The sequence below is a fragment of the Podarcis bocagei genome (assembly GCF_964188305.1).
Source record: "Podarcis bocagei genome assembly, chromosome: 3".
NCBI classification, from domain to species: domain Eukaryota; kingdom Metazoa; phylum Chordata; class Lepidosauria; order Squamata; family Lacertidae; genus Podarcis; species Podarcis bocagei.
In genome coordinates, this window is record NC_138127.1 from 54,277,092 (window position 1) to 54,298,059 (window position 20,968).

The 20,968-nt window shown below is 42.8% G+C and overlaps 1 protein-coding gene across 4 annotated transcripts in view; it reads left to right on the plus strand.

Annotated features, from left to right (window-relative positions):
• The window catches only part of TIAM2 (TIAM Rac1 associated GEF 2), a gene marked incomplete at its 3' end in the record, with an annotated part of 125,318 nt that overhangs the window by 81,431 nt on the left and 22,919 nt on the right, over positions 1-20,968 (plus strand). For 3 of the 4 annotated variants that reach the window (XM_081187419.1, XM_081187421.1, XM_081187420.1), the window contains 3 exons: positions 1,433-1,525; positions 1,804-2,064; positions 12,233-12,336. In XM_081187419.1, the coding sequence (XP_081043545.1) occupies positions 1,433-1,525; positions 1,804-2,064; positions 12,233-12,336 (458 nt within the window). Of the gene's footprint in view, positions 1-1,432; positions 1,526-1,803; positions 2,065-12,232; positions 12,337-18,697; positions 18,857-20,968 lie in introns of those variants that run through there. The other variant, XM_081187422.1, reaches the window with a different exon arrangement.

A 20,968-nucleotide genomic window follows, 5' to 3' on the forward strand; every position in this document is an offset into this window, starting at 1 on the left:
GTGAGTACAGTTTCCAAAATATAAATTTAAGAGATGCCGGTGCATCATAAACTATACTACTAAGTATAGTAACCTTGTCTTAGAAGTTAAACTGAAGAGATTCAATAACAGAGATTTATACCTGCCAATGCATGTACATACATTCTTTGGAGAAAGGGGGTGTGTGGATGAGTCATGCCAGAGGCCTGTAGCCTTTAGCTGCTTCAAGAAGCCCATCACAGCTGGTGTCCTAACCTTGAACAGAAATCAGATGTGGGAGAACATATTCCCAAATTACACCAACGCCATTTACCCCTTTTTTCCAAGTTAAGATTGACTTCTTTTTTGATCCTCTGGTGGTGTCGGAAAAATAGGCAGATCTTCTTGATGAGTTGGTTCATACTAACAGCCTGCTGTGTGGAAACAGCTACCATGTGAAAAGATTTGACGTTGCATCCAACATGGCATTCCTAATGTGTGCACTGTCTTAGTTGCTAGTCTTTTGTTTAGTTGACCTTGATTGTACTAGAAGGAAATTGTGGCTCCAGGGTGTCCGGAGCCATTCTGTAGCTGCAGAACTTCCGTTTTAGGAGGACAACTGCAAAAATGAAACAAAATGTGAGACCTTTGAGTGCCAGTATATGGGGGGGGGGGGCAGGGAAACTAAGATGAGTTGTGGTAGGAGTCATTTGGTAGGGAGTATGGGACTTCTGAAGACACCAGCCCTTCTTGCTACACAGTTTTTAAAAAATTAAAAATTCTGAATTTTATTAATAATTCCATCCAATAAACACAATTTTGCTTTCATGTCTCATGAGTTATGCAAAATATTAATAAGATGTAGCATCAGTGTGGTGTTGTGATTAGAGTGTTGGCCATAGGACCTGAGACGCTAGGTATCCATTCCCCACTCAGCCATGAAGTTCTCTGGGTGACCTTGCAGTCAGTCATAGTCTCTTAGCCTAACCCAGGCATAGGCAAACTTGGCCCGCCAGATGTTTTGGGACTACAATTCCCATCATTCCTGACCACTGGTCCTGTTAGCTAGGGATGATAGGAGTTGTAGTCCAAAAACATCTGGAGGGCCAAGTTTGCCTTTGCCTATGCTTGGCGTACCTAACTCACAGGATTGTTGAGAAGATAACATGGAAAGGGGGGGATGAACCATGCTTGCCACCTTGAGCTCCTTGAGTGAAAGGTTGGATACAAATGTAATAATAAAGGAATGAATAAACAAACACATATTTATTCATTTAATACAATTTATATGCCACTTAACATTAAAAAAACCTCTTAAGTAGGACAGAATCAAAATACAGCAATTACACCTTTGTTGTAATATAAAAGAGGATTATTTTCAATTATGAGAGTATTTCAACTCACCATCTGATAATCTGATTTTTAGAATTGTTTTAAGACTAATTTAAAACAGCGCTACTTTTTTAAACTCCAGGATTTGCAGTCACTGCACAAGTGGATGAACGCCAACATCTCACCCATATCTTCATAAGTGATGTTCTCCCTGATGGGATGGCTTACAGAGAAGGTTTGTGCAGCCTTGTTACATATGTGTGTAGGCTTTTCTAATGAGGTATATATGGGAGTGAGTGCCCTTTTGCACAAAAAGGCAAATATCAACCTTGAGAAAATAATGATTAGACATGTTCATTTCATCAAAGTGTGTATCATGGCCTAATATATAATAATATGAAGACCAGCGTACTGGTTTGAACAATTAAGGTGCTATACGGTTAGCTGAATATTTCTGACTGCTCCAGTATGCTTACTCAATCTTCTTTTACTTTCTCTTCCTCATGCTCCCAGGGTTACGTGTGGGCAATGAAATCTTGACTATAAATGGAGAATCGGTGTGTGATCTTGACCTCAGACAGATGGAGTTATTGTTCTCTGAGAAAAGTGTGAAGCTGACTTTGACTACAAATCTTGGCCGCAATAAAAGTGCATTATGCACTTCGTGGTCAGATGGTGACATTTCCAGGGAAGCAAGAAACTCTCTACCCCCTCCGAACCAGTCACAACTCCTGGAGGAATTTCTGGATAACTTCAAAAAGAATACAGCAAATGGTGAGATACTGCTCATGATGGATCCTTCCTTCCTTCCTTCCTTCCTTCCTTCCTTCCTTCCTTCCTTCCTTCCTTCCTTCCTTCCTTTTTCATTTTGTCATAGCTGATTGCTTCTAGATAATATCAGGATGGTGTCGTCTTTTTAAAGTGCTCTATGTACCAAAAGGCCAAATGCAATTATTTTAATGTCATCTAAATGACGTTAGCCTTTAAAAAAGAAGAAAGAGAAAAAGACAGAAAGAAACAAGACATCGAAAAAGGAATGAGTGGTTTATATGATCAGCTGATCTGAGAGGACATGTTTTTCAGAGTCTAATCTGCTGCTATTAGAACAGACTTGGGTGCTTCCCATGTCTGGGAGATAGGCAAGTTACATGTTCTAGATGGGGTTGCACCATCTAGGAGCTAGTGCGTAGCTTGGGGGTACCCCTGGATGCATCTTTCTTTCTGGAGGCCCAAGAGTCCTCTGTGGCAAGGAGTGATATCAGTCTGGTTGGGGTTCGTAGCAGCAATTTTTCTGCCAGGGGAAGAAGCTGCCCTGGAAACCTCGGGGGGAAGGCAGGCTATACATTTCAAGAATAAGAAAGAAGTACAGGGCTTCTTAAATATCTAAACATAGCTGGGATATTTTTTTAATGTGTCTTTAAAATACATTTGGAGGGCTAGTCTGGAGGGCTAGAAAGCCACTTAAAAGAAGCAGCAAAAGAAGCAGAAGCAGTAAAGGGGAGATGGTGGTAGCTGCTTGTTTCCGTACAGTTTTTAGGAGAAATGTTAACAAATTATTGCAAATTAGCTGTGTTCAGCATAAGGGACTTTGATTTGGTGAGATCAGCAGAATTTCTTTCCTGGATACTAAATCACTATGGAAGGGTTGTAGCTCAGGAAGGGTTGTAGCTCAGTGACAGGGCATCTGTTTTGGATGCAGAAGGTCTCTGGTTCAGTTCCTGGTATCTCCAGATAGGGTTTGAAGAGACCGCTGCCCCGAGCCCTGAAGGAGCTGTTGAAGGTCAGTGTGCTGAGCTGTATGGGCCAATTGTCTGGCTCTACATAAGGCAGCTTCCTGTGTTCCACTTCCCAGAAACTATGGGAGCACGTTCAGTATTCAAGGATGCAGATGACCATTGCCCAACATTTTCTTTTTATAAAAAGCCACCCCAGGGGACTAGGAAATTGACCATAGAAATGGTATCTAAGAGACTGCTTAATCATTTCATATCCTGCCATATTTTAATTTTTACCCCAAAATGTCTCCCCAAGTTGCTTTTCCATTCATTGAGGAAATGATCCATATACATGCTTTTTTCCTCCATGGGTAAAAAGACATATTGAGATGGTGATTTTTGAGCAGTAAAAATAGGCCACCGTTCCTTTGATCAAACTCACTGAATCCATGGCTGCTTTTTATGTTCTTCTGTAGAAAAAAAAAAGTGAGCTAACTTGTATTCGCTATGCAGTGTCTACACTGACCAGAGATGTGGTTTATTTTCTGCATCAGCAACTTACCTACAGTAGAGGTTGCTATTAAACTTGGGCTGAAAGTGTAACTGAAGTGTGTTGTTCTTGGGTAAGTGATTAATGTGGTTGATTCAATGTATCAAGGGCTTTTGATCTGATTTTTTCATACCTCTAAAAATTGAAAGGTCACTAAGGAGAATTTTCTAGGGTTGATTTAATTATAAAATAGCAGCTTTATTAGGTCATACTTAAAGTAAAAAATGATGGCAAGAATTGTGGCACAGTAAGAAGCATCTTCCTCATGGGTCGTAGTCCAATTTTAAATACTATTAAATTGACTGTTGGCATATAAAAGCTCATGTCATAAAACAAAAATTATGGTGCTAATTAATTACTCTTCGTTTTATTAGGGCTATCACTCAGATTGTTAGCTTGATATCATAAGCCAGCATTACCTAGTGCATTCGCCATAGTAAGTGTATGTGCCCATTTACCGGATTGATTGTTCCTTAGGGACACGTTTGCAACTTGTGTTAATCTCCATATATTATAATAGGAAATTGTTAGAAATGTATGTTGCTCCCAGACACCAAAGGATAAAAGGTATTTTGGCTTTGACTGTCTGATTCAGACAGCAACCAAGGCAGACATATTTACAATGAGTTGGGGGCAGGGATAATTATTCTAAATTAATCTCTGTGAGAGAGTCTGTCACATTTATCAGATTATAGTGTGTCGGCATTTAGTTTATGCCTTTTCAAATGGCTTGTTATAGAAACCAGTACAGGCAGCACAGCTTTGACTGAATGCATCCGTTTAATGAGTTTACCCTTTTCTGCCCATGTGCTCTCACATTTTATGCCCTGACTTCATTTGCAGTGGCCGACCATCTTAGTTGGACGTGGGTGGCACTGTGGTCTAAACCAGTGTTTCCCAAACGTTTTTGGGCAACGGCACACCTGTTTGCCGGAAAAAAATCTCGCGGCACACCACCATTAAAGCCCCGCCCCGTGACGTCAGCGCGCAGCGTCACGCCGGGAGGGACGCACAAAAGTTAAAGTTTTTTCCCTCCCCGCGAAGCAACGAAAGAGGGCGCCTCAACTCCGGGAGGTGGGCAGGGAGCGGGGGGAGCGGCCAGACGGGCTCCGCTGGGGGACTTTCGGCTGCCGGAGGCGGGGAAGGGGCGGCTGCAGCGGACCCGGAAGTGGTTGCGCCCATCGGGGGCGGTGGGAGCGCGCCGTGCGGGTTGGTGGGTGGGGGAAGGAGAGGAAGAGGAGGGGGCGGCGGCGGCGGCCGGAGGCTGGACGGATCCGCGCAGGGACGGCGCGCGAGCCGGGAGGAGGCGCGAAGAAGGAGGCAAGGCGAGAGCAGCGCGGCTCGGGATGCATTCGGACTGCCGGCTGCTGCGCCCGAGACGCGGGGTATGGTGAGCAGCCCGGAGCGCCCGCTCCCCCGGGGGACCCGGCCGGCGCTGGCCTCCCTCCTCCTCCTCCTGTTGCTGCTCAGGCGGGACGCGGCGGCGCAGAAAGGTGCGTGCGGGAGCCCCGCCGGGAGGGGAGGGACCAGAGCCTTCCCGCCTTTCTTGCTTGGCGCCCACCCAAAAGCCCGCCGGGTTTTCGCGCCTTCCTCCAGTAGGCCGGCCGAAGCGAGCGGCGATGGGATGTGGGAGCTCGCTCGCTCGCCGCCCCGCGTGTGCTCGCCGCCGCCGCCCCGCCTCTCGCCGCCCGACTCGCCCGTCTCCCTCCCACGGAACACAAGGCAATGTTCGGCGGCACACTAGTGTGCCGCGGAACACCGGTTGGGAAACACTGGTCTAAACCACAGAGCCTAGGGCTTGCCGATTGGAAGGTCGGCAGTTCAAATCCCCACAATAGGCTGAGCTCCCATTGTTCGGTCCCAGCTCCTGCCCACCTAGCAGTTCGAAAGCATGTCAAGTGCAAGTAGATACTTCCGGCAGGAAGGTAAACGGCGTTTCCGTGCACTGCTTAGTCATGCTGGCCACATGACCCGGAAGCTGTCTGCGGACAAATGCCAGCTCCCTCAGTTTATAGAGCGAGATGAGTGCGCAACCCCAGAGTTGTTCACGACTGAACCTAACAGTCAGGGGTACCTTTACATTTACCATCTTAGTTGTATGACTTAGTCTGCATGAGGTTGTGGAAAATCACTAGCCCTGATTTATATAGATCTGGGTCTTCCACTTCCAGCTCTGGTTTAAATACAGCAGCCATGGCGAACTTCTGGTCTCCAGATGTTGCTTGACTACAACTCCCATCATCCCTATCTACCATGCTGGCTGGTGCAAATGGAGTTGGAGTCCAGCCACATCTGGAGGACCACAGGTTTCTCCAACTCTGACATACAGAATGGCTGCAATGATTCCCTTAGGTCAAAATGCCCACCTAGTCCAGCATTTTGTTTCCAGTAATGGCCAATCGGGTACTTCCAAGAAGTTCAAAAGCATAGCATGGAAGCACCGGTCCTTCTCTGTGGAATCCTGATAATTCATTTGTTGTTGTTTTTAATTAGAGCAATATCCAAGATCCGTTGAAATTAACCAACCCACCTTAGTCATGTTCATTGCTCTCAGTGTGTCTGCTCTGGGTAAAGCTAAGTTTAACACTGTGCAATGTAAATTTCAGCTAAATGTGTTCTGCAATAAGGGGATATCAGTTCTTTACACGGTGCAGCACTCTAAAGCTCTCTTCATGACACTTGTTTCTTGTTCTGCTTTTAGGAAGGAGTTCCCTAAATTAACTGGAAATGTTAACAATGGTCAAAATCTTATATGTGTGGGGAACCTGGACTAGTCATTTCTATCGGTAGTAGTAGAGGATTTTCTCAAGGCACCAGGTGTGCTAAGATGGTCATCTGTATCTAGTTAGGGTTTTCTTTTCTTTTTTGTTTCGGAATCTTGTGGTGATCTGTAGTGAGAGAACTAAGACAACAGGGACTGGGTGGGGGTGGAGAGAGAGAAAATGAGGTGGCTCTTTGGATAAGCTGAAAGCTAGCATTTCTTCTAATGGTTGCAAACTATGTCTGAAGCTGAAGCATTTTAGATTCACAGTTACCCATGTCTTTGCTACCATCTGTCAGGTTGTGAATTTCATTTTCTTTATGAATCATTCTTTGCTTACATAAGAAGGCTATTAAAGTAAACCCCCACATGGCCACTTGACAATAAAAGGTATGGAGGGGTTTTTTTGAACTTTAATTTTCCACAGCTTTGAGTAAAAGTCTAACTTTTACTACAAACTTAAGCATTTTGTCTTGGATGTCATATATATACAGTGGTACCTTGGGTTAAGAACTTAATTTGTTCTGGAGGTCTGTTCTTAACCTGAAACTGTTCTTAGCCTGAAGCACCACTTTAGCTAATGAGGCCTCCTGCTGCCGCTGTGCCGCTGCTGCATGATTTCTGTTCTCAACCTGAAGCAAAGTCCTTAATCCAAGGTAATATTTCTGGGTTAGCGGAGTCTGTAGCCTGAAGCGTATGTAACCCGAGGTACCACTGTATGTATATGTGTGTGTGTATCTATATATATGGTGGGGGGAGAGGCTGACTGGGATTGCAAATCAAATCTTACTCATCTCTTCCTAAATATGCACAATTATGTACTGAGCATGCACTACAATTCTCATCCCTGATGTCATGACACTCATGAAGGAATCATGGAGGGGATGGTCAGATCCTGAGGAGGATGGGAACAGCTTGGGCAACTGAAGGATCCTGGGGAGGGCTCTAGCAAGATGGCGGAGGTGGTTCAGGATGTCAATAAGTTCCTGAGCCAGGATGGATCTTGGGGTGGGGGGGGGGTAGAGATCTGGATTCAGAGGAGAAGACTGAGCAGGTTGTCAGAGGAGTGTCCCCCCACCCCCGCTGGCACATCCTCCTGTCTGTGCGGAGCCTGTTATTCTGGGGAAGTGACTGAGAGTAAGCTTGATGCTCAGCCAGCTCTGGCTCCTAAGAAGATTAAGCCTTGCTGAAATGTTGACACTGTGTGTATTGTGAAAGGGGGGTGTCTTTAAAACTTGGGGGTTAATAAGGGATTAATGTTCCCCACCCCATTTTTTGAGAATTTGTATGAAGAGGCATATATCACAGAGGTGTCTCTAGGTAAGAAACCTTCAAAATTCCAAGAGGATAAACTCAGGAATTGGAGAGCTATGATTCTATTTCCATTTACCCATTGAGATTACTTGGGCAAACACTATCATTGAGGTTTCTCCCACATTAGTCTGCTAAGTGATTAATCAGATGATTGGTCACAAGTATTTGTTTCAACTTGATTCTGAAGCATACAGTGTTTACTGTTAAATACTCCTAATAGCTAATTTTAATAAAAAGTGCTGAGCAAGTAATTAATATAATAAGCTGATAATTAACAATGCATAGTGTTTTCAACAAGTGATTTGTGAAAGCTGGAAATGTGCTTATTCTGTTCTGTTGAAAACACAATAGCATTATTTTTATCTTCTGGGCTGACCATTAACCTTGGAATTGTTGTTTGCAAAGGGAGAATTGTTTGTAGTTCATTCAACAGCTGTTTTCATTCTTCAGGATGCAATATAATATTTCATTTGCCGCTCCCTTTAGCATTTTTCCAGTCATTACTAAATACCAGGACCACCAAGGTTTTGTACCTTCTTGAGGTTTGGCTCCATTCCTGAACTGCTTAAACAGAAGCCTTTCAGCAGCTTGCCTGATCAAAACATCTAGAAGAATATGAGAAACTTCTGATGTAAAGAAATCTGACCCCATTCATGAAAACACCAGTACATGTGATTATATTTTTCTCCCTAAGCCTTTCCTCTTTCCTTCAAAATGTGAAGTATCTTGAGAGAGTATTTTGAGATTTCCCCAGTATTTTAATTTGGGAGTGAAAGCGGGTACTGCAAGCATCCTTTTGTCAGCTGTTGCTTTATATCATTTTTACTATAGCTTTTGTTACACAGTGTTGTTGTTTTGGTGGCTTTTTTATGGCAAGACTTCCCCCTACAAGAGTAAGTTCATGTTCTGTACGTTCTGGAAAAACTGATAAAGATAATTAGGCTCAAGAACATTCAAGCTGTATTTTCCTTGAGAACATATTTAAACCTCTTTTGTTGTTGATTACACTTTCTATTCTTAAGTTGGGAATAGAGTAGTTGCTTTAGAAGACGATAATTAGGCATCTAAACAACATGACCAGTCCAATGGAGCTGATGTTGAAGAATCATTATTTCACTATATTAAATACTGTGTAGAACTGCTGTTTGTATTCTGTTTCAAACTGATTGTGGAAGAGCAGTGACTCAGCGTAACTAAATATCTTATTTTGCTATGGACCATTCACATTTCTACTCCTTCTCATATTAACAGCTTTTCCCCACAAGGTATTCCATCCTTGTTGAACAAATATATTGCCTGACTTAAACACATACCCCATTAGTCAGTCTGTGCTCTGAAACTCTCACAGGCATGACCTAGAAAACTGAACAAATTGCCTATACAGCTTTTCTACTTTGTGAGAGGTTGGGTACATCTAATTTTCGCTGTGCCATCTGGTTTTATTTTTAGTTCTCCATCCCCTCCCCTCTATTACTGTCAGAAGACTAGAAGGTAAAGCACACCTCCTTTTTCTGGCTTGGAAGAGTCTTTCCCACCTACCCATGCTCTTGACATTTGATAACACTTGATTTTTCCCTCCTGATGAGCAATAAGTCACTTGTTCAGAATAGAGCTATGAATGGTAGGAAGCATTCCCAGCACCAAGATGTTTAAGAGCAAGTTCTCTATTCCTCCTTACTCCTCACTGTAATTTCCCCTTTATTTGCAGAGAGAAGGATGAGATGGCAAGAGAAGTGCTGATTAGAATGTAATTAAGGCTTCATTAATCAAGTGGGCTAAGAGGCAACATGTGAAGGCTGCATCTGCTCTCTTTTCTTACATGGTAGAAAGACCTCCTCCATGAAAGAGAGGGTTTTGGGGTTTTTTGAAGCCCCCCCCATTGTTTTCCTAGCCTTCAATATGTTAGCACCAAAAACCTCTGCAGCACATGCATGGTCTTTGCATCTGATAATTTTGATTATACCCCGTTGTCATCTTTTATTCTGTGGCCTGTACCTCTGTGAAAGTGCAAATACCTGCATTCCCTCATGGTTGACAAATATTTGGTTCCTTCTGTGACTATCGCATCTGTGCACAGTCTGTTTGCCTTTAATTGAATAATCAACTGTAAGGGAATGATTTGGGAAACCATGGTGTACACTTTGAATTCTGGTGGCTACATGATCATTTCTTTTGAATGACGGTGAGTCATAGATCTGCCTGCCTGTATAACACGTTATATAAGTCATGTAATTAAGGAGCCACTGGTCACACAAGACTGAATACAGTCAAGCACTCACTGAAGTTGCCTGCCATTGTGGGCGCTCCATGGCTTCTGAGTGCCTCTGGGCAAAATATTTGGAGTGGTATTCAATTTGCCATTTGCTCTGATTGAGCACTAAAAAGCAGTTTTCCATGGGGCAAAGCAATGGGACAAGAAGAAGTATGGATAAGCTCTAAGTTTTGCTCAGAGGAAACCCACTGATATTAGCTTGGTCGTGTTCATTTATCTCAATGGGTATACTCTAAATAAAACTGAGTTGGATTTCACCCTTGGTTTTGTTGCAGTAAATTCATACTACCGTATTGGCCTGAATATAAGCCACACTCTCCCCCACCCCCATTCCAATTGTGAAAAGTTAAAGTGCGGTTTCAATTCACAACCTTACAAAAATTGGCTTTTACGATATCGCTGTAGCATTTTCTTCTATGTTTGCCATTTTGGGGTGTGAGTGCCTGCGGAATTTTAAAGGTGCGGCTTATATTTGGGCCAATACAGTACTTGCCGCAATTTCAGAAATGCTGTCTGCTGGCATACCACCACCACCACTGGGTGAAACCCACAGTTTTCCTTTGATTTTGGGCATAATTATAAGGCTACAGCCAATAACTGTACTAGTTAGGCCTTTGAACTATGAATTTGTTTTTAACCTATTCAGTAGTATAGATTTTGTCACTAATGTTTTTACTGTTGTCGCAGTTTTTATATGCTGTACACCCCCATATTGTATTTTTATTGAAGTGTGGTTTAGAAGTAGCTATAATAAAAAAATAATAATAGCATTTTAAAATTGAATTTAGAGGGCAGATTATCCTTACCCCTTTGGATCTGTATGTGCAAATGCACCCCACTAAAATATGGATAGATGTTAATCTTTTTTTTCAGTCTCTGGAGATCAGATAAGGATCCCACTGACGCTGTCAGAACCATTCTTAATAAGTAGAACTCCTAGGAATGTTGGATATATAGCCACAGCTTTACCATTTCCTTGCTTTCCAATTTTCTTGAGGGTCTCCTTGCATTGACGTCCCCTTACTTGACTCCCTGAGTATTAGTGGGACAGTTTCTTTGGATTTGGCTTGCTCTAGACCAGTAAGGCTGCCACTGGTGGTAGCAGCAGCAGCTGGCTTAGCATTTGGCTTCTTGTGGCTTGGCCAGCCACTTCCCAGCCATACTGTGATTGGGAAAGCAGCGCCAATGGCAGATGGCTGGTGGGGCACTATGCCAGCCCATTCCTGTTGAAAGCTGAGTCAGCCGCCTGCCTAGTGCAACTGATTTTAACATGATGAATGGCGTCGACTCAGTTCCCCAAACCCCCAAATGCTGTACCTTGGAATATGGTGGGGAAAACTATTGATTGGGGGGGGTGCATAATAACCAGAAACAAATGATGCATTATTTTAAACTTTTGTGTTGTATGCTCCAGAGTGCGATTTTTGTTGAGTGAAATTAGTAACAGATTCCAGTTAAGGGTGGGGGTAGACTTAGCATATGGGCTCTCAAAGAGAAAACATGGAACTGATTGTCAAACCCTAGTATTGGTCTCATGGCCTAAGGTGGAAATAGTGAAAGAATTGTGAAGAGTCAGAAAAGAATATTGAACTGGGCTCCCCATCCTTGGTTTGTCGTTTTCAACTTTTAAGGATTTTAGGCTTTTCCTGATAAGAATATATGCAGTGGTGAATAAGTTATGTACAGGACAGATGTATTTATCCCATGTTTGCAAAAGGTGTGTGTGTGTGCGCGCACACACACACACACACACACACACAAAATTTGGGTGCTCTTATTGGGACATTTGAACCTTCCTTTTGTTTTGGTTAAAATTGCCTGCACGGTGCCTGATGTTGGTCAAGGACATCTCTATCATCCCTCCATTGCCAGTTTTCCAAATTGTTTCTCTAGACAACTGCATTAAGAAGGAAGCCAGGGTGGTTCCCTCCCCTGCCCACTTTGCTCCACTAATGTATTTATGAACCACGTCATGTTGCAGAACGTTGTGTTCATCCAAGAGAATCACTTGATACATGGAGTCATTTTTATTGGTTGTTCCCTTCGGCCAGCACAAACTGTGCTACACTGTAGACAGATGATGCTACATTAGGAATTTGGGGAGGAAGAGCTTAATTTTAGCCAATCAAATACGTGCATTACTTCAGAGAGGCTGTTTTAGCTGAACTGCCTTTTAAAAGAGGTGGGGGGAGTGAGCAGTAGAAGTAGCAAAGTAGTCCTCCTCCTTCCCCTCTCCCTAGTACAGAGAGCTTTTATGAATGAAGCAAGAAATACTTTTCTACTGCTGATAATTGAACTCTCTGAATTTTTTGCTTTTCATTTGCATGCAGATTTCAGCAATGTGCCTGATGTTACTGCAAGTCTGAAAAGAAGCAGTACGAATGGCATTCCGGACCAGGTTCCCCAGAAGGAGAAACTTGAGTTATCTTTCCAGGTAAGAGCACTTCTTAAAAACCTAGAGCACAGTAATCAGTAAACAGTATTAGGAGACTTGCTGACAGCTCTTATACATGATATAATTTAGCATAAAATTCTGTACTCAATAGCCTTACCTTAATCTGTAGTACATTTTGGAGTATGACTGCTATCTATACCTGTAGGAAAGCATCTGTTTTTGAGGAGGCAAAATGCATTTTCAAGATGAACGAAGTCTGTCAATGATGGTTATGCTTGGTAATAAATTGTCAGGTACCACAGCCTACATGCTGTGTATTGTTGTGGGCAAAGTGCTGGATTTACTGCTGGGACTCCTGGTTTCAAACTTCCTGCATGTTGAATGCAAGTGATTTCATTTCATTCTTCATTTGCTGATTGCCTTTATATGTAACTATGATCAAATGTAGCACAAACAGGAATCTTGCCAGACTGAATGAGATAAGAACTGTCTATCCTCTAGATCAGTGTTTCCCAACCTTGGGCCTCCAGCTGTTTTTGAACTACAATTCCCATCATCCCTGACCACTGGTCTTGCTAGCTAGGGATGATGGGAGTTGTAGTCCAAAAACAGCTGGAGGCCCAAGGTTGGGAAACACTGCTCTAGATCAGGTATGGTCAAACTTGGCCTTCCAGATGTTTTGGGACTACAACTCCCATCATCCTTAGCTAACAGGACCAGTGGTCAGAGATGATGGGAATTGTAGTCCCAAAACATCTGGAGGGCCACGTTTGGCCATGCCTGCTCTAGATGATCTCAGTATTTTTACTCCTTCAACTGCTCTTGAACTTTGGCTTATCATTTTTAGGATTAAGAGGATCATAGTTATTTAGACCATGACTTGAATGGCTGTTCATTTTTGTATACCTCAATCATGTGCCCAGTCAAGTGAATTGGCATGGGTTTACCCCAGGTTTGGTTTGGTTTGGGACTGGTCAGCTGGATCAGCACTGCTGTGCACAGGAGGTTTGTGAGAAGTGTGTAGGTAGGGCTAGGAAAGAAACTATTTTGGAAGCGTGGAGCATTTGAGGGGCCAAAAGGTATGTTCTGACCAGTATGTACATACACTGGTTTCTATGGGTAACTCGTTTCTCTTCTAAAGCACATTTAAAAGTAGTCTTTCAATGCGAGCCAGGTGATGCCCTATCCACACAACGAGGCAAGTAGTTTCAAGTTGGGCATCAGCAACATCTGGAGGGCTACAGGTTTCCAAGACCCGTCCTACCCAGTGAGTGAATTTAGAGTTAAGTGTCACTGAAATTCAGTCAGCCCCTCAGCCACATTTGGGCCATGGTAGCTGCTAATGGAAGCTCATGGAGGAGAAGTGAAGAGCATCAGGTAACACCTGTATCTCCTTCAAGGACTTCTAAAAGCTCAAGGATGCGCACGTACACACACACACACACACACACACACACACACACACACACACTTCTGCCTGACATCTTGTGTATTTTCTGAAGGAAGCAGTTGCATTTCTGCGTGTACACACACACACACACACGTGTATAGCTTGTTCCCCAACCCGTCTGTGCTCCTTGCCTTCTTTCTTTGTCTCCTCAACTTCTTTAACCACTGGCCTCACCTGACAGCTGATTCATGGCATTTTGAAACTGCCTGGACTTCTACAACCATACCTGTACCTTACCTGCAAACTCCTCCTTGGTCCCTGATGACAGCTAGTGGTTTTCCAGTGCCTACAGATGAGGTCAGCAGTGAGCACCAAGAGCTGTGGCAACCAACCCCACATCACACATCACCCAATGCCATCTCAAAGAAGCAGGGGTTGATGCCTCCCACAGGCTGTTTGCCAAATGGCAGGTCAGTAGCCAGCAGTAAGGTCTGTCCTGGACCCTCCTTGAGGGCAGAAGCAATAAGCAGCTGCTTGATTGTGCCCAGCCCTGCATGCCAGCCATGGTTGGCTCTACCCTTTGTCTTTCATCCTCTTTCATCCAGCCCCATTCTCGCCATCCCACCCCTGATTTCAAACAGGGCTGCAGGCAATAAGTGCATCCAAAAAAATCCCCCTTCACCTTCAAAACTGCATTGCTACCTATCGCTCTTCTTGTCCGTCACAAAAATGACTTCCTCTTCCAAATGGAGTGCTACTTTCCACACTCATAAGAAATGGAACTACTTGAGCTTCAGCTTGAGGGAAGCTCAGTTTTCATGCAGCTGTAGGTATGTATGCATGTATTTTATTTTTGTTGATTCTGTGCCATGAGGTACCCAAAGTGACTTAAAGCAAGAAACAATACTAACATCTTACCAGAAAGTAATAACACAAAACATTTTTTTAAAGCTACCAAACAATAGAAAAAAACCCTTCAAGCCAGCAATCAACATACCATATACCAGTGGTGTCCAAACTTTTTTCAAAGAGGGCCAGATTTGATGAAGTAAAGGGCCATAGGGCCAACCAAAGTTGTTGACCTTTTTGGTAGTTGAGGGTTTTTTAGGATTTCCCCCCCAGGAAATAAACTACCACAGGGGCCAGATTAAACCGACCGGTGGGCCGGATTAGGCCCCCGAAACGGACTTTGGACATGCCTGCCATATACTTTTTAAGAAGGGCTTGGGGTTATAAAAAAAAGTACTTTCATCTGCAAATGGAAAGCAGTTTGGAGTTAAGCAGATCTCTTTGACATTAAATTCCTAAGAGTAGGCGTAGATCTCTTGTTGATCTTAATATGGGCAGAAGATGAAACGTATCTACAAAATCTCACTCCCTGATTTCAAAGGACAGGAAGTGCTATATGAGAGAAGATGCTTCTTGAAAGAACATGTAGGATGACCTTTGAGACACCAAAATGTCCAAGGGGAAAGCTACTCACACATATGCACTAGCAGTCAAGGAAGCTGCAGAAAGAGGTATAACTACTTAGCATAATAGTAGAACAAATACGGGAAGAGACAACAACAAATCAAAGCAGAGTCAGGTCTTACTTGGATGCTGCTTGATTACATAAATCAGTTGCTTGTTTTTCTTGGATGTGTTTGATGTTTTTGTTATTGAATTTTTAGCAACTGTTAAATTGCAGAAAAACAAGGGAGAATAGCTGGCTATAGCTCTACTTCTGTTTCCGTTGTACTTCATTACTTGACAATACCCTAAAGTGTTCTGTTAAGACAAAACCCAGCAGAATAATTTTTCCAAAGCCCAGGTGCAGAGGGCCACATGTGCATGTTTTTGGTACCTCAACCTAGTTTTACTTTTTCCTGAATTCCTACTATGACAACCAATTCGGCATTTGGAATCCATGGGGAAGAATTACCCTCTGCTGATTTGCAACTGTTCTAGGCTGTGAAAAACTTTTCATGTGGATTTTCTTCTGTGTGTCACATTCATCTTTTTAGTACAGCAAAGCAAACCTTCATTTTAAGGCGGGTTCCAATGCCATGCTAAAAATCAAATTGTCTGGCTGGCAATGCTACATTCAGTTAGTTTGTGCCATACTGAAGTAGCCAGAAATCAATATGAGCTAGCCAAGTTGCCACAGCAGCCACATGACGATTAGGTTGTGGAAACAGGCCTTCGAAGCACTAGTTCAAGTTGTGGCTATATTACATGCAATTGAAACACCATTAACCAATTTTGTAAATGCCTATTTCTGTGATAGAGTTTTTACTTTGTGACTCGCACTATAATGAGAGGTTAAATTGGCTGTGAAACCATAGTCATTCACACTGTGAGATTGCAGCTTTTCAGCACAGTAAGGGGATTTTTGCATATAATCTTTGATTAAAAGGTTCTGGACTTTCTGGTATAAATATGGAGGGAAAGAGCTATTTTTTATGATGACCAGCTGAATGTGTGCTTTCATAATACAAAATCACATTAGTATTACGAAGGGAGATCTAGTGCAGTGTTTCCCAACCTTTTTTGGGCAAAGGCACACTTGTTTGATGAAAAAAATCTTGAGGCACACCACCATTACAGCCCCGTGACGTCAGCGCGCAGCGTCACGCCGGGAGGGACGCACGAAAGTGTAAGTTTCAATTTTTTCCCTCCCCCTTGCCGGGGAACCTCCAAGCTTTGGGGGTGGGGGGGAGGAGGCAGCAAAGCGAGGCAGGAAGAAGAGCGCGGCTTGGCTGGGTGAGCTTTGGCAGGGGCAGGGAATGAGAGCCGCGAGGCGGGCGCTGCGGACGGAGGCGCTGCCCGCCGAGCTCGCAGGCAGCCAGGCAGGCAGACGGCGAGAGCCCCGCGCTGGGCGGCCTCTCCTTGCCGTCGCCCCGCCTCTCGCCGCCCGACTCGCCCGCCTCCCTCCAGGCAACATCTCGCGGCACACCAGGCAACATCTCGCGGCACACTAGTGTGCCACGGAACAGTGGTTGGGAAACACTGATCTAGTGTTTGAAAGGTGATCAAGGAAGAATACAAGGAATAAGCAGAGAAATATATTAAACGAGGAGAAAAAAAGCACTTAAAATCTAGTAGGATATACTATGCCTATTGTGTCAAGTCTTTGTATTTTAGTCTTCTGGGCTTTTAGCCAAATTAATTAAGGGCAAAAAAATCTTCCCAGGCTTCAGTGTGGTCCTGTAGATTGCTTACAAGTCTATTGGCTGGGCACACTTTACACAGGGCATCGTTAAACTGTGGAATTCAATCCACAAGAAATAGTGATTGCCTCCAACTTGGATGGCTTTAGAAGAGTTTTAGCCTTATGCTCCATGAAATTGGTCTGTCAATAGCTACCAGCCACAGTGACTAGGTTCTACTTCTAATATTGGACACAGTTTGCCCTTGAATGCATTGCCAGTGTCAGTATTTCTCCAGCCCAAACGGTATATCTAGAAGGATACCAAGGTCAATGGTTTTAAAAGCTGCCAAAAGGACCAAAGATCATTTCATAGAGTAACCAAAGCAGTTTTTGTTCCCAAACCAGACTGAAATGCATCTAGAAAATCAGTATTGTCTAAGAGTGCCTGGAGCTGGCCAGCAACCACCTGCTCAAACACCTTGCCCAGAAAGTGAATGTTTGCAACTGGCCTGGAGAAGTCAACATCTTCTGGGTCCAGGCAATGTTTATTTTGAAGGGCAATCTAATGATTGCCTCTTTTAAAGAGGCTGGGACTGCACTCTTTCTTGCATTGAGACATATACAAGCTCCTGGACTTACGTAGTAGGACACTCCCTGCCTATTTGCTGTGATAAGTCCAGACATACACTAACGTGTCCAGCACATTAATCTTGCATCTTTTGTGAAGTTGTGTCATGCTCTGGTTTCAGACTAATTTCCACAAACATTTCTGTGAGAATCCCCACTCTGTAGTTTCAGACCCCAATTTTAGCCATCTAGTTCTACAGTGTTGTTCAATCCAAAGGAAAGTCACAATCCATTCTTCGCCCTTGGCCCTATCTCCTTGCTCAAAATAAATAAAGTGGAGATAGCTCCATTGTCTCTGTTCCCTTGCATTTGTTAGTTCTTCTTTTTAAAAACAAACAAACAAAAAGAAACTCCAATCAATACGCAATTTGATGACTAAAGGAAAATAACTGCTTATCAAAAGAATTTCTGCTTCCTTTGTCCTCTGCTCTGGAAGCCTGGCAATAACAGCAAATTTAGTAGAAGGGCTACACATAGACACAATTTATTTATAGTGCTTTTCAATGCAAACCGTAAGTTGTCCTTTACATTCCTTTGCATATGTTACTTTAACAATTAATTGGAAAGGTACAGGGAAGTGTTTTTTTATAATTGTGTTTGTGTGTACATGCGCATGCATGCTGACATGTTTGGTACTATTGTTCATAATGCACTAACACTATTGTTAGAGCATTTTGTCCTAGATAATGTTGCTGATGTTTTGAGCAGTTAAGTAACGATGTTCTAGATTTTAAGTTGCAGTAGGGAAAAAATGGTTTGAGCTTTAACACTACCAGACTTGAACCACCAACTGTAGCAGTGTCTTTGACAGCCCTACAATTTCTGCAAATGGCTTATAATCGAATGCCGGTTTTTTGGTTGGAGGGTGCCTATTACTGTCAGAGCAATTTGTATGACCCTGTCTGTCTCCAACAGATGTGTTGGGGTGTGTGTGTGTGTGTTGGGGGGGTGTGCATTAGAAAGTAGTCTTGCTGAAAAGATATTGTGAGCGGAGACAGAAAGAGCAACATGATGTCTCTTTTCTTTTCCTAGCCTTGTTTTAGACATCCTCTTCGTGAGTAGCCTTAAGACTTTCATAGCAATTTACTATTGAAAATGCTTGATTTCCACCCCAGCTTCATATTTCTGCATGACTTCATTGAGTGCACTTATGTGAAAGTACAGCAGAAGAAGCATCTTGGCATTATGTAATATTGTTAAGTGTGGGACTATGTAAAAACATGATGTGAAGAAGATGGTTGTGACGCTAGGAGGTTTTCAGTGCAGGCTGGAAGAACAATCAGTCTGAGGATTATTTTGTGAAAGAGGGATTGCAAGAAGTGCTCAGTTCCTGGCAGACAACAGCTTTAGATATCATCCCTGAGTCTGGAAGGAGAAAATTATTATCTGACTCTCTTTCCTTAACATATGTAAGTAAAGAAATCAAAATTGTAATTAATCTAAACTCCACAAGTGTGTGTGTGTGTGTGTGTGTGTGTGTGTGTGTGCACATAATGCACAAACGTATATCTGAGTTTCTGTTTTTCTTCTTGCTTTATGATTTAAAGCTTAAACAAAGTAATGCACATATTTTTGAAGCTTCTTTGAATGTAAATTTATTTCACAACTTTTGGGGGAAGGAAGACCTTTCTCTTACCGTACGCAACACATTTACATTGACTAGCAGACTGCTCTGCTTTTGCAACTGAGGTGGTGGATGAAGAAAAGGATTTCTGTCTGTGAACTTAAAAGCAAATTAAGACAAAAATCAACTGAAATGGTGCTTAATTTTCCAAAAAGGAAGTTGTTTCCCCCTGTGTGGAATGTGTAAATCTACATTCTCTTGATGATGCTCCTTAAATGTTGTGTTTCTTTCTCTTTGTAGGAGTTCCAACTGCTTTCTTTTTAAAAATAAGACACTTCTGTTTTCCTTCAGAACCACAGTGTGGTTGTGTATTGCAATGGTGTGGATATCATAGATAGAGAGATAATAAGACTTTAAACCATGTTTCAAAACGGTTTTATGGTAATGACACATACACTCTATAGCTGTTTTCTTGAAACTCTAACAGAGGACATTAAAATACCTGAGGATGCAGTATAATTGCTGAGTGAATTGTTTGTGCTTTGTTGAATCGTATCTGTGGGTCTGTGTGCTCTTTGCTTTTGCGTAAAGGCTGATATATACTGACAGTAATCAAGGTCAATGAATTATCTATACACTAAAATGCCATGTTCTACATGTTGCCTGACAAGATGCTTGTAGTTTGACAAGTAGTTTAGATGCTTCTTTTTCTTTGTTATGTATATTGGTTAGAAATTAAGGACTGAATCAAACTTTTACCCAGAGTAGACTCACTGAAGTTAATGAGCCTAAGTTAGTCATGTGTATTAATTTCATTAGATACAGTCTAAGTGTATTGCAGCCAGTCCTATGCATGCTTACTTGGAAATAAGTCTCCATGAGTTCATAGGATTGCAGACTGAAATGATTCTAATAGAACAGGGTTGGCTAACTTTTTTAGCACAAAGGTCCCATTCATCCTTGGCCAATCCTCAAAGGGCTGTGTGCTAGCATGTGGCCAGGAAATGTTGAGGCCAATGAATGCTTTCCCCATTACACTCGCCACACACACTGGTTGCATTGGACACATCACATGTGCACACATGACATACAAAAATACAAGGCATGCACACACACATCCCCAATAGCCCCCCTGCTCACCTTGTTCATGCAGATCAACTAGGTAGGGAGCATAAAGTCACCCCTTTGCCACTCATCAACTTAATACCTTTCTAGGGGTGGATGGCATTCTTAGAATACTCATGTGAAATTGCTGGACTATTTACAAAAATGTGCAACTTACTAAAATCAGACTACATATCAGAGGATTAGAGGGATAGCTCTCTTAGGTGAATTGGTAGAAAGTGACATTAGAGCTGGAATTGGTAAAAAAAGGGGGGCAAGAGAGCTGGATGAATCAGAATGGCTTTTGCAAAGGGATTCCTGCAACACCAACCTTTTAGAATGATTTGATTGTAGGTTTACACAACTCCCCAATGCATTAAAAGTATATCTGAAGGGCTTGCATGATTGTGCCAGCTAGCGCTATCCAACACTGCCACTTCGTGCAACACCCACGTCCCTTCCAGCTGCATGTGGGCCATGTGAAATGCCAAGATGCACATGCACCTCCTCCATGAAAGGTAAAAATGCATCTGTATAGATTTAAGGTTGCTTCACATGGGTGCCGAACATACAGATGTTGGCAACATGTGAGGGGATTCATGTGAACCCCCTATTTATTTGTTAAATTTGTATAGCACCCTTCATCTGTAGATCTCAGGGTGGTTTTCAACATAAAAATACAAGATAAAAACCACAAAATAGGTAATAAAAGCCCTTTGATGAGTGGGTGCATTCCAAGCAGTGAGAGAGGGATGGTGGGAGATCCCATGACAAGTGTGGCACTGAGGAGAAGAGGCAGGCTGAATCTAAGCCCGAGGAGCAGACCTGCATGAAGACTGGCTGTCAACCAATC